We start from the raw sequence: 14,960 nt of genomic DNA, 5'->3' as shown, positions 1-14,960 counted from the left end.
GGACTGTGGTCATCGTGGCCCCGAGGGGTGTGGCCCCCGCTGCGTCAGGCGTCCCTTATTTTTCTGTATTGAAGGTGGCAATCCTAATGGACACTGAAGAATCGTTTTTTTTCAGAAATAATGTTAGCTTCTGCTAGATAGCTAGCAAACTCTGTAAATAAATAACAGACTTCTGTGGTGTGCTATATATTCAGCATGTTTTAATGTAATAAACTTGTTGCATTATGGTATGTTGGGAAAGATATTGTAAACTAAATTGAGCTTTCATCCACATCTATAGCACAATAGCTAAAATATTTTTGCAAATGTGGACAAATTGCTAGCTTTGGTGCCCGGGACAAAAAGTTTACGTATCCTGGATAGGTAGAAATATAAATTATCTTGAACAGATTCTAGTCTTTACAGAATACAAAAAAAGGGAAATACGAAGGGATGTGGAAACAAAACAGAAGAAAAAGAAAAATGACTGTACAAAAGAGAAGATGTTATGAATAAAGACTTTGGTTACATGTATTATAAATTTTTATTTTACATAATCTACAGGATATTAATACACATAATTAGCATTTTAGCCAGCGTATCCTTGTTTGACAGTTAATGATTTCGTGATTTATTTACAAAAAACAGTCTAAAATCTGGCAACACTTCAAATCAGAACGCTTAGTTAATAGCATAATTAGCAACTTGTTCATCATATTCTTCTCTTTAGCCTAAAGATAAAAGAATGCCACTGGCCTGCACCATCAATTAAACTTTTCTTTTTCCAATATGGCTCACCATGTGAATGAGATCAACACAGATGATATAATAGAAGGAGTTAAGCATCCTGCACAGCGAATGGAGACATCACCATGGCAACAGGCTTCATTTGTGGCAGGATGTGAGGCTGGACAATAGCGGGCTGCTGATTTTCCCACCGATTTTCCCACCATCACTTCATTCCTCTCTGGACTTGGGGACCGCGACAAAAGCACCTTGCCGAATTTTATTTCATTAAATGGAGTGAATGGAGACTGTAGCATCTAGTGATGAGACCAGGCTTTAATGTTAAAAACTCGAACCAAAAACCAAACAAAAACTTGGTTAAGTAGAATGGCTCTATGAACACACAGCTCTGACTCCTCACATACAACATAGCATTAAAATAAACAGAACCATCTGGCACTGAAGTGATCATCATCATCATCCAACTGCAAGTAGACCTGTTTTCAGTTAAGATTAATCACTATTGTTCTTTCACAAAGGATCTTCATTTTCTATGGCTTCACTTCAACACATAAATCTATTCTATTGCACACCGACCAGGATTATGCAACTAACTATGTAAATACGATCATGATGTGCCATGATGAAAAGCAGAAAACAGAAATGTCGACAATTCAGTACACAATGCAGTCCAAAAACTTTGGCATTCGTTTCAGAGACCTTTTTGAGTGTTTATTTGAGGAGATCGCTTTAAAATAATTTACCTGGATCCACATGCATGTTTAGGATTACCATAAGCATGTTTTTAGCATTTTTCTTCACAATGTGTACAGCATTTTTCTTCACAATGTATACAATGATATGTACTGGATAGAGCCATAGTTTTGTGATTTACTGAAGTTTGGGTTAAAACCTGTCCAATTCAACTGAGCAGTCAAATATGCTAACAAGTACAAGAATTAGCTATGATTTAAAGTCCTCTTTGTTTCCACTGGTTTGCATGGTGTACACCAACCTGCATAAAAACAAACATTTTGTCTGTTCGCAATTATAGCATGAACTCCAAAAATGAAGAAATCCAACTAAACAGCTACAATTTCTTGATACGACAGTTCAATTTCTCTCAGACGTCTGTAGCATTAGTTAGTCTCGTAAACTTTTCAATTCAACTCCTCTCAACACTTCAGATCAGTTCTAGTCAGGCTGATAAGGTAATACGGTCTATTACAGAAGGCACAATGTCTAGGAGATATCTAAAAAATAGTTCCCTGTTGAAATATAATAATAGTCGAGAGTACGGTATAAAGCAGCTACACTGTGCACACACATCCTGCTGAGATTGTGCTCCATGCAAATAACCCTATCGTTCCTCCTGTTCAACATGGGCGCTTATTACGTATCAGCCATCGACATGTACCTCATTTGGCAGATGGCCTTATCCAGAGCAACCTTTTTTCTCATTTTTATACAACTGTAAATACAGTCCATACAGCAATTAAGAGTTAAGGGCCTTGCTCAGGGGCCCAGCAGTGGCAGCTTGGTGGACCTGGGATCCGAACTCACAACCTTCCGATTGGTAGTCAAACACCTTAACCACAATCAACATAGGCTCAGATGTCAGATGTCACTCATTGCCGATTACATCTCCTTATCACCCAGACCTAGTAGGTAATGTTTCACTTAATTTAAAAACAACTGATTCTTAGTTTTAAAGGATATTTGTGAATTAATCAGAATTAATTATTAATTAATGAATCGCTATTCAGAAAATATTCATTATTTTTTTCTATGATGCTACAACACATCCGTGCTTGCGCTCAGGCATTAACTCACACAGTGATGGGCAGCACTGCCCTGTTTCAGACGGAGAGTACACAACGCTGGGATTAGAGCTAAAAATATTTTCCCATTTCCAGGCTACCATAGAACCAAAGGATCTTGCTAGCACATACTGTGAAGAAATAACATGCTGCAGTGTCCCCCTTCAATGCACCACCACCATCTTTTATGCCCCAATAAACCGAACAGGTTTTGTTATCAGTAGGGAAGGAGTGAATAACCAGCAAGCAATGTGATGCTCTTCCTCAAGCTAGGGTAATAATTGACTTTGTGTGGAGTATATAAAGCATATGAAATGCAAAGAGTTCACTTATTAAGTCATTGTGTTTTGTACTGCTTCTGTACAGTATACCAATATTACAAACATGTTTTGTGAAGCTGTTATGAAATCTGACAAGCTCTTTAAAACAAACCCTTTGGGCATCGCCCTCTCTCCTGCTGGTCATTATAGGGAAGGACATAATTCAAATGCCAGGGGATCAAAGAGCAAAAGACTGAAATGAAAGTTACTGCAGCCTTTAACAGCAATAAAAAAAAAGAGCTGCCTCTGATACGGCCCATTAGTCTACAGATGTTACTTGCAGCTAGGGTGCTGTGCATCTTTAGCATCTCTGCTTCCAAGTGTGCAAAGAAAAACATCCATCATCACAGAGAGCACAACAGTTCCTCCAGAATTATGCGATCGCAGAAATGAGCCGCAAAATCAAACTCCACCAATATTCCAAAGCTTCAAAAAATTACAGCGGATTTTCCACAGATTTACGCCAAACTTGGGTAGTGTGAGGTTCTCACATTCATTTAGCTCAAAATATGATTGTAACACAAAATACAATTATGCAATTAACATTCACAATTTAAAAAGACGGTGGTCTGATCTCTTACTAAAACACTTGCTCGTTATCAACCGTAGTTAATTTAGACCGTTTTGGAGAAGGAAGCAATGCTAAGAGTAACTTACCTGCACACCAGGGTGGCAATGATGACGCACCAGGCCGTGCAGCAGCAGTCGGCATTGGGCTGTTCGCTGCTTTTCTTGCGACGGCAACAGAGCCAGAATGAGTAGAAGAGGAGGAAGAGGAGGTCCAAGGCCAGACAGGCTAGAGCCACTGCTCCCACAAGCAGAATGGACTGTAGGACAAAAGCAGAGATGGAGGAATCAGATTAGTGTGAGATCTTGGTGAACATCAGATGAGATGATCTATGAATGTGCTGAATGTAATCCAATGTACCAGAGTAAACAGATGGAGGAATGATTAATGCTCGTAAAATTAACAAGACTGTATGAACATGTTGCTTATTTTGGAGCTTAACATTTTTTTTCTACATTCTGTCAGAGTAGTTAGATCTCCATTACAATTTCTAAAATAGAGTTTTTGAGAAGAAATTAGAAAACAAATTAGATAAAAATCTGAAAAGAGCTGCAGAATTTGGAGGATTTTGTGTGTTTATCATATTTACACTTTTTGTGGGCACCGGTCACACCACATGTATGCTGAATTTACAATTTCTCTTCACTGGAATTTCAAACCCTGTTCCAGCATGACAATGCCCCTGTGCACGAAAGCACAGAACTTGAGTGTCCTGCACCGAGCCCTGACTCTGACTCAACCCCACCGAACACCTTTGGGATAAACTGGAACACCGACTGAACCCCAGACCTCCTCACTCAATCATTGTCTTGATTTCACTAATGCTCTTGTAGCTGAATGAACACAAATCCCCACAGCCACACTCCCCCGAAGCAAAATATCATACTTTTAATTCCAAGCTGCCAGACCAGGCTATTATAATCATTCTAACACCTTAAGACTGAAAGCCACAAATTCCTTAAACACCATTGTGTATAATGAAGCCCACAGCATGGGGCAGAGCAACAGACTTCATTGTATTTCAGATCTGTTCATCTTAGTGCACCCAGAGAACTCCTGTCTCCATGTGAGGTTTTCAAGTCTCACAAAACCACAGTCTCCTCCTTGTGCCTTTCAACCCATGCCAAGCCCATGCCATTCGCTGTGCAATATCTGCTTGGATATGCCAGTCCGAAGAACCTTATGAGTGAACAAGCAAAAACAAGCCTCGAGGTTGAGATCACTCCAGCTGAGAGTGAAATGAAGATCTGTGGTCACCCGCTGGCTGGAACTTCACATTGTTGGGAGAGTGAAAGCAAGATGATTAAGCAGAGATAAAGTGTCCTGCTGAGGAGTTAATCGTGTCATCCCACATCCACCTATAAGCCGCATGAGATAAACAGATGGCTAATACAAGCACCTAACTCAATAAGCCCGCCCTTGGGACTTAGCAGTGTTCGGAACAATCTTTTATAGATATGATTTACAAACTTGGGTAATGCTAAAGAAAGATTTGACTCAATTCCTAAATACACTTTACACTAAATATACTAAATACAATTACCAAAACGGTCAATGGATGTGCTTGTGATGAAACAGAAAGGCGGTTTGCACTCCATCTCTTCCTTTTATGTGGAGGGATTTGGAAAACGATGCATTATCTGATTTCTAGAGCATTGAAATAAAGACATGTAAATCATTCATGAGCAAGAATTCAGCTCAGTTCCCAGTGGGGAATGCTAAACATGGATCTAAACTTGCACCTTGATTTTATACTGCATAGATACAGAGTCTTCAACTACAGCAAAAAGTCATTTAAACGTGGAAGAGAAAAGACAAAAACCTCAAACCCTGAACTACTGTACCAAGGGCTTCACTGCTCCTGGATACAATAATCTTTAAACAAGCCTATGGGGCAAGTTGGCATTGGTAAAGCACCAAATATACCTTGTAAATCTATATCTTTGACAAAACACCTTGTCCCTTTCTTCCTTCCTTCGCCACAGGACATCCTGTAGAGGTCCAACTTCCCGTTGTGGAAGAGCCTGATCATACTGAAGCACCTGCTGCTTTCCGGTCTTGATTCTCACTGGCTCTTGCGTTCGATTCCTTCACCATCTATTACAATAGTTCCTGCAGCTGTGAATCCATGCCACTTCCTTCAAACCTACATGACTGCAACAGTCTTATTGATAGAATCAAAAAGACCCTAGTTGACATGTGGTCTTATTTAAGCTACTCCAAAAAAAAAAACCCATCCAATCAACATTTTGATTGTGTCTCCATTGACCACTTCAGATGATATTCTGTGTGGCATTCAGAGTGAAACGTCCTACATGCCCAATTGTGAGAATAACTCTGGCCACAGGGATCAATCACCTTTATCCATGGGATTAGCGTTAGAGACCTCATATAGTGCCATTTGCAAATAGTCTCACAATGATTACACATTTTCAGCTAGGGCAATGATGTAATCGATTAGGCAGTCCGTTGTTGCTGGATGCACTGGGATGCTTTCATTCTCACACTACAAAATGTTATGTGGTCATATGCACCCCAGACCATCTCTGAAGTTCTTTCATGTGAGTGGATCACAATAAATCTCTGGGTCACACTGGATCCTACTAGATACTGTCCACTTTTACCCAGGGCACATGTTAATTGGGGGTATGGGCTGGACCACAGACAGTGAACCAAACAAAGACAATAGATAGGGTGATGAAGTGTGACATGTCTGTGATTGTGAGCAGCTACTGTATGAGCTGTAGCAGTTAAGTATCTGGATGGCCTCTGGAAAAAAACTGCAGTGGTTTTGGAATAGTCCTGTAGTGTTCCCGCGATGGCAGTCTGACAAAGAGGTGGCTGCCTGGATGTTTGGGGTCAGCAGCAATTTTCACAGCTCTCCTCTTTGCCCTGATGGAGTACGGGTCCTTGATTTTGGCAAGTTCTCAGCTATTTATCATCTCAGCTGAGCAGACCACTGACTGCAGTCTGGTCTTGCAGATGGAAGAGGCAGAGGGGAACCAGACTGTGATGGAGGTCAGTATAACACTCGCTATAATGGCTGGTGGATGGTGGTTATACTCTTGACCCATGTCATGAATTAGGTGATAGGATCCATGACGGCTATAAAATTTGTCTATTTAAATCTCTGTCCAAAACAATGGTGCCTTCAGCCACTGACAAAAATACACTGTTGCAGTCTCATCTCATGCATTTTCTTTTTGCCTATTTGGCAAGCGTATACAAACCTTAATAGTCAATGTTAACTAACTTCCCTAAAAGCAGTGAATGCAAACTCGCTCAAAACTCAAACAAGGAAGTAAATTAAGAAATTTAAGCTACCTGTTGTGTATTAGGGCGACTACAAGTGTCTTCACTGCTGTTCACCACAGTGCAGGTGTATGTATAAATTAAATAATTTAATAATGATGTTAGTTACAGCTAATACCTTGTTAGACCTAATCACAGGACGGACTTTCATGGCCTGATTTAGTGTAATGCTAAAGTTTCTGATATCCTTTTTGCTCTGATGGCCTAACGTATAGTACATGAAACTTGTATGTCTCACTGTGCTCCTTCACATCATCACTTGCTCTTTCAACATCAGCATCACCTAAACATTATTATGCTTGTAATAAACATAATAAACTTAATAGTTGTAATAAACATTATTTTATAGAGGTTTTTTTATTTCAGGGGGAGTGAGTGCGTGTGTGTGTGTGTGTGGGGTGGGGGGGTGGGGGGGGATGTCATCAAATTATCTGCGCATGTGGTAACACTCCTAATTTACTGCTTATTAAGAGTTAGTAAGGTAGTTATTAAGTTTAGGTATTGGGTACAATTAAGAATGTAGAATAAGGTAATGCAGAATAAGGCATTAATATGTGCTTAATAAGTACTAATAAATAGCCAATATTCTATTAATATTCATGCTAATAAGCAACTAGTTAAATGACCCTAAAATAAAGTGTTACTGTGCATTTTATGAAAGAATATAAGTACATGCAGGGGGTTTGGCCTTAATGGCCTTCCAGTAAGCAGTGTGCTGTGTGCAAGTGACTGAGGAACACAGGGTACAAATTCAACTTAAATTGCATCAAATCTTGTTGTTTTAAACAAAATTATGCTGTTAAGATTTTTTAACTACATTTAAGTTCCTTGTTATAGGCAACTCTGAATTTTTTTAAAATTCCCAGTTTATTTTCATATATTCCCGTTAATTCCCATGGAAAGTTTCCAGCCTTGAAAATTCCCGGAATTTTGCAACCCTAGGTGTGTCATCCGCAAACTTTGATGTAGCTCATTGTTGTTGCGTAGTCATTGGTGTCAAGGGATTTTAGAAGGGTGAGAAAATACAACCCTGTTGGACTACTTCGCTGATCGTCATGGGGTCTGACAGGTGAAAACACTCTCCAACCTCACCAGAATAAAACATTATGATCATTTTGAATAAATTAGTCAGACAACCATTTTGAATCAATATACGCAAAAATGCAGGATTAAAAGACAACACGGCTGAATTTACTCAAGATCATCCAGACGAGTAGCAGGACTTCCAGATTTTAGAAAGCTCCATTCACACCAACCGTTTCACTGTGACGCTTGAAGCAGCAAAATTTATTGTGAGGGGGTTAGAAGAGAAAGGACAAAGAAAGGTTATGACTGGGAGTAGAGCCAGCAAGCACTTAGAATATGATTCATCAGTGTTTAAAGCCTAATAAATATTGTCACAGGACGGCATTGCTGGCATGCAACGATTTCCTGTGTGTAGGTTAACAATGGCTTCAGTATCACTTAGCTATCACTTAGATCTTGACACCAAGTGCTGAAATTTGCTACACAAAAAAACACCATCTAAATATTTTGGAAGTACTGAAAATTCCTGCTTTTGTTACATTGGCCAAAAATTAGCAGACTCAAACATTAAAATTTGACCAACCAGCTTTAAGACATTTGGAATACATTCATCAGCAGCTAGCGCTGAATTTAGCAATATCTGTATATCCGTACGGCTGTGATTCAGCCGATATTCGCTGTAATACCTGCATAAAACTGCTTCTAATATTAAAGAATTTAATATCGAGTGACTGACATTTGGGACACAATATGGCCAAACATTCTGTCTATTTTCGATATGGATCCCGAAGAGGCTACACCCTTTTATCACTCTCTTTATTATACGCTAGTACCTCGCATTGCTTTGTACATTTCTGTTAAAGGTATAGCTGGTAAAATTGTCTTTATTTCTTCATTTTCATATTAATCGGACAATCTTTGACATTTTAAGCCCAAAGGTACCGAGAAGAAAGTTTGTCGTGTCCTCTGATGATGTCATTAACACCAACGTAGTAACTGTTTTGAACTAGGATGTGGAATTTTACAAAGCGAACACAGACGCGTGGATACACACAGTCCAGAGCGGTTACAGGAAACATAGGCACTCTTGGAACGCTGCTCAACTAATCAAATTAATGAATTAGAACAAACCAGCATTTAATAGCTATCTAATTGGCAAAAAGGACTTGACTAATAAACCAAGTCAACTTATGGTGTGATTTGTGTGTGAATTTACCACGCATAGGAATCTATTGAGTGAAGCTAGATAACAGTAAAGCTTTAAACCTATACACCCAATTCCTGCCTTTTTTTCTTTTTTTTTTTTTTAATTCCCAAGGGCCTGGAAAAGAGGGTTCGTGGCAATTAGCGAGATTACAATCCTGCCACACACCCCCCATTTCGACAGCTCACTGTTTAAAGACGGGAAGAGCTCCAGACCCTGCTCCTCTAAACAGCAGTAATCGCGTGAAGATTATCTTAATAGGCCTTCTCCTTCCTGATGCTGAATGTGGTCCACCACAGCGCAGCTTCTACTAAAAATAACATCCTCGCAGAGAGAAAAAGCAGACAGATTTGCAAATATGAGCTCTATCTATTGTTTAAAGTCATGAATGTTGCTTGCAAATAATCCACATTCAGCAGCCTCACGTATAGACACAACTGGTATTAGTAGAGATATTCAGGATCAGTACTGAGCTGATAGTAGCACAAAATGGAGGATGTAAACATTACATAGAGAAAACGTGCTGAATGTTAGGTCCTTTATCACGTGAAAAAAAAAAGATCTGATAATACTTTCTACTTGTTATGTTTTTTTATATCTGCAATGCAAATGATTTTTTTGTGAAAGCCTTTAACTGTGAAATAATTTTTTTATCTTTAAATCATTCGTTTTTAAGCAATATTGGATAAATTTCGGTATCAGTTACTGATACCGAACACAGAACACAGACTTTGAGTTTATTCAGTATTTTAATAATATATGCTGTACAAAAACAAATGTTTGTTACTGTAAGTCAATTGAATCTGCGATAGAACACGATACTGACAAAGCTAGGTTTGAGAGTAAAATTATTCGAACACGATTAAATCTGATCCTATGTAGGGAAATGTATGCTTGCGTCGTTTAGTAGCATATCGGTAACAACAAGCAATGAGTCGAGGTTTGACCTGAAGATACGACGAGGTTTCCTGTATGCTGGATATTTAGTATGACATACTAAGCTTTTAGAAACAAACAAACAAACAAAAAAGATTATTCTACTGATTAATTTACCTGTTAACGGCATTGAACCGTATCTTAACGTTCAGGCTGAGCAAGATGACGATATAATATTGAAATTTCATGACGGCTTTCATATTTCATATGGAATCTGCTCATTTATTACGGAAGTTGAATCCCGTTGAATCCCGTTGAATCTCTCTTTAATATTTAAATAGCATTACACAATATAACGTTACATTTTTGAATGAGCTACTTTTTTTTCTTTTATCGGATTCACTTTGCTAAGATCATTCAAGAGCATTAAGAATGTAGTCCCATCATATGACCTTAAAAAATTCTAACAGCAAACATACTGCATCATCAGTTCTGTGGAATTGCTGACACGCAGTGGAAAAATAAAATGACCCGATCGTCGCTTGTGTGGAACGACGCTCTGTTTAACATTGCTAAGAACGAGATCTGCTGACAGAGGACTGCATGCGACAATCTGGTCTTCCACAGGCATCTTCTACCAAAAGACCGGGAAGAGGAAAACATCAAATTCATGAAGCAAAATACTTCTCACCTAGTATTAGTTTAAATAAAGAAATGTAAAAAATTTTGAGTTTGACATTGTAAAAAGCCGTTTTAAGGTTTCTAGATTTTCACAGATGTCCTGAAAGTAGTTAATAGCGTTTCTTAGGATCCAGTTAGGAGTCCAACAGTGAACAAATCTCAGGGATAGAGAGAGAAAGAGGAAGGAGAGAGAGAGAGAGAGAGAGAGAGAGAGAGAGAGAGAGAGAGAGAGAGAGAGAGAGAGAGAGAGAGAGAGAGAGAGAGAGAGAGAAAGCGAGAGAGACAGAGAGAGAGAGAGAGAGAGAGGGAGAGAGACTTTAGATTGCTGTGTGTGTGTTCAGAAAATGAGAGGATTCACATCAACATTCTAACCCAGTCTTGTTCCAGAAGGTTCCTTTACTGTCTACGGCAAGCTACATTTACGAAGGTCCTCGAATTTGCTTGTGAATCTCTACCTTTAACATGGTTGCCATGTCTCACGAATTAAACTTAATGTTTTAACCTTCTTAATGTTCTAGTCTTAGAAATCCATCACTAAGCAAATCTCAGCAGAATTCGTAAATCACAGTATCGCCTTACAGTATTTCTTTTCCTTGGGGATTCGTTCAGTTTCCGCTGAGTCATGATGAAAAGAAAAAGTGAAGCTGCGTTTATGTGTCAAGAGCAGAAAGTTTAGATGGCACTTTGGGAATGTGGTGTAAATCTCAGATGGGGTATAATCAGTAGTTTTTCAGTCTTTGAACACCACAGGAGCACACCTGACCACACACACACACGATAATGTAAAACATCTTAGGAAACACTAACCCTATTAACCTGTTGGAATTTCACTAATAAAAGAAACTAATAAAACCCCAGTACCACAAAGAGAACAAACGGTCTCCATTAGAGAAGGCACTTCCCAGACAGCAGCACCTTTGAAATTCACCGGCATTCTCCAACGCTAAGGGAGTCATGTGACAAATTATTTTCTGTCATCTGCTGAGAGAAACAGCTTGTGTTTCCTGTCTGGCTCGATGACGAGACCGCCTCGTCAGCCTCGCCGCGCCATTCCACGCCAACAAACTGACAAAACAGATTAGCAACACCCAAGCTCCTGCTTTCTGCTCCACAAACAGCATTCCTGTAAACGATGTGCTGGAACAGCTAAAATCATCAGGCGCGCACACACACACACACACAAGCCACACACCACACACACACACACATACACCACACACACACCACACACACACCTTCCATTTGTTTTTAGATATTTTGTGTTCTATGGGTTTAGTCTTCGCTAACTTGTGTTCCATGGGTTTAGTCTTAGCCAGCTTGTGTTCCATGGGTTTAGTCTTAGCCATCTTGTGTTCTATGGGTTTAGTCTTAGCCATCTTGTGTTCTATGGGTTTAGTCTTAGCCATCTTGTGTTCTATGGGTTTAGTCTTAGATATCTTGTGTTCTATGGGTTTAGTCTTAGATATCTTATGTTCTATGGGTTTAGTCTTAGATATCTTGTGTTTTATGGGCCTGTTCTTAAATATTTTGTTCTCCAAGGGTTTGTTCTTAGTGTTCTATAGATTTGGTCTAAGGCCATATATAGTTGTGGAATCATTTCATAATGTGTCATGAATAAATAACCCAAGATTAAATTAAACTCTCATCTTTTTGTCTAATATAATTGAGCAATTCTTATAATTACATCTTGGAGAACAGAAAACGTACCATATTCTCCAAGTCGCATGCTGTTGAGTTCCCATGAGCAAGAGACAAAATGACAGGCATAAATATACAGCATAAATTTATATTGTACGTGTGCGGTACAGAGGCATGATGTTCCTGGTAGAGGCAAATGACAAAACGACATACATGTCGTTAAATTACATGAAAGAAAGTTTAAGAGACTGCTGATGCCTCTGATGACAGCATGATGCTAGTTCAGGTAGCTTGTTTTGCTAATCAGTTAATAATTCAAGCATTAAACTCCTCGCTATTTCCTAGTTAATGAATACATTATTTAATTTGTACTCAGTAAGTACCTAGCTATTGACCAACTGATCAGTTCACGCTCACAACGACAAAAGTGTCAGGGTCGCTGTACTCGTTCTTGTGCACAGGATTTTAAGGTGCTTTGCGATCATTAAACAGGCTCTGACTACAAAAGATTTAGCAACATATTTTGTGCCTCAAGATGCTTTATAAACTGCTCAGGCATACAATTATTGTATGTCGAACGTGTAGGATTTTCTGTAAATGAGGCCCCAAGTTCTTTTTGAAACCCGAAACCCCCTTCCATTGCGTGAGAAGCACTTTGTCCCTTTGACCCCCAGCGCTACGCAGTGAGAACAGCACTGTCACAGAGTAGCTCCATCTCCCCCTCACCGTGTACAGGGAGTGGAAAAACCTGCAGTGCTTCAGTTCCAACAGGAAAGAAGTGCTGTTCACTTGGAAAGGTGCCTATTAAGGGCTTTAAAGGGATTTCTAGAGTTACTAGAGAGAGTACTGTTTTACAGCACTGATGGCTAGCTGGCAAGAGAGAAAGCACACGTCGACCTTGCCTCATGAAAAGGACAGGAGATGTTGTCGGGTCAGACAGCATTAATACACAGTAGCATCATAAAAATCAATGCACAATGAGGACATAGCTTGTTGAATAAGCTTAATTTAAACACGAACATTGGTTCCACATGATTTAAGTGAGTAGCGTCTTTGCCATGTTTTCGTACATACATGATTTCAGCTTAGAATAAAATCAAACACCAAGTATACACCTGAGCTGAGAATCGAACCCATGACCCTGTAGTTTTGCACTGTAATACCACAACACTAATATTTACTGTATTTAAAATTAGAGCCAACATCCTCATGAGATTTCACACCGTAACTGGTTTAATGTTAACAATAAGTGGATTGATCACGCTCACTTTAATTCATTCAATATGCTCATCAAGAAACTTATAAACCTAAATAAATGTTCATGTAAACAATCACAAGGAATCACGTTTTCTTGAGATATGTAATATTTTACTGTAAATTTGTTCTTTAATCTCTTATCATTAAAAAGCAAATCCAGTTGAAACGGAATATTTAGCTGTTAGCAACATTAAGCTAATCGTTTTAAACGTGATCTAGCATGCCGAAGAAAAACGCAGGCTAGTCCTAGTGACAGAGCGTTACTAGCGGAAAGACAAAGGTAAGCATTCATTTTCTATGTTCCTGCAAGTTCTTAACTATGAGAATTAGATACGTTGCATTAAGATAACGATTCCAAACCACTGACTCAAACGATTCCTCAGGCTAATCGTATCGTGTGTTATGTCATTTTATCCATTTCTCTTCTCACAATGAGTTCCGACCAGCAACTAGTTACTATGCACTGCTCAAAAGTGTAATCTTGCCCTGTAATACACAGTTTTATTACATGTATATAAAGACATTATGAGGAAAAATAAAACTTGGAATGAAGAAGGAAGATCACTGGTTTCTCTGGACAGTGTTTGTAGCTAAGAGAGTTAAATTGTTAAGTGTAAAATATGGTATGAAAATCATAAAAAATAAATCAATAAATAAACAAACAAACAAAAAAAAATAATTGCTACACTGTTATTTCATTTGTGTTTATCTAGTGCTTCCTGATGGACAGTGATTGTAGCTAATACTTTGCTTTTAATGCTAATCTGCTGACAAAGCTAACAATTTCCATACTACTTTTTACTCTCTTAAAACATTGTGTGAAAGAATTTGTTTTGGCTTCATTTTAGCCTCTACCCTAAAATGAAGAGACAAACAAGAGACAAACTACAAGCAAAGTCGCTAATCTGAATCTTCGAGTAACTTCTGTTTTATTATAACTTTTCTGTTTTCTGTTTTTAGCCTCACAAAACCATAAATGTTGAAATGCTGGAAACTATTTCTTGTTTCTGTTAGTAACCTTATTACGCAACCCTATTAATATATTTTCCCCCCCTGCTGCTATGGTTTTTAGAGATATGCTAACATCTCCAAAATACTAACATACTGTACTAACAAGATACTAACTTCAAAACAAAGCCAAAATGATATAATTTGGCGCTATGACATTTCTGCGCTGTGTCGCAGTAATGTATTTGTATACATTTGAAATATGATCAGCAACAATGAGTCCCTACACGATATACCCTTTTTTGTTGTTTTTTATTACTGAACAACCAATCACAGTCTTCAAAAAAATGTTTCCATTCCTAGTAACGGGTTAAGCCCCGCCTCCTCTCTAAAATAAAAGTTGTTGTATTTTCCTTGTTCAGACCTGCTCCGAGATCAGTCTTGGATCACTTTTAAGATAAGATTCCTAGTTAGAAATTTTATGCTAAATTAGGAGCTCTCTGAGATCGCTCTTACAATCTTTATGAAACATTTCCATGTAACAAAAGAAGAGTCGACAAATATGTGAAAACGAAACTCATGTCGTGTCACAAGCCTTCTGAGCT

The 14,960-nt window shown here is 38.6% G+C and overlaps 1 protein-coding gene across 1 annotated transcript in view; it reads right to left on the bottom strand.

Moving 5' to 3' along the window:
- ttyh3a (tweety family member 3a) overlaps nt 1-14,960 on the bottom strand; it is a 58,250-nt gene that overhangs the window by 31,838 nt on the left and 11,452 nt on the right. The window contains exon 2 of the mRNA XM_060896881.1: nt 3,503-3,672. Within this exon, the coding sequence (XP_060752864.1) occupies nt 3,503-3,672 (170 nt within the window). The remainder of the gene's footprint in view (nt 1-3,502; nt 3,673-14,960) is intronic.

The sequence above is a fragment of the Tachysurus vachellii genome, chromosome 21 (genome assembly GCF_030014155.1).
Source record: "Tachysurus vachellii isolate PV-2020 chromosome 21, HZAU_Pvac_v1, whole genome shotgun sequence".
Lineage (NCBI taxonomy): Eukaryota > Metazoa > Chordata > Actinopteri > Siluriformes > Bagridae > Tachysurus > Tachysurus vachellii.
Note: the sequence above shows the minus strand (reverse complement) of the source record. Positions and strands in the feature narration are given on the sequence as shown.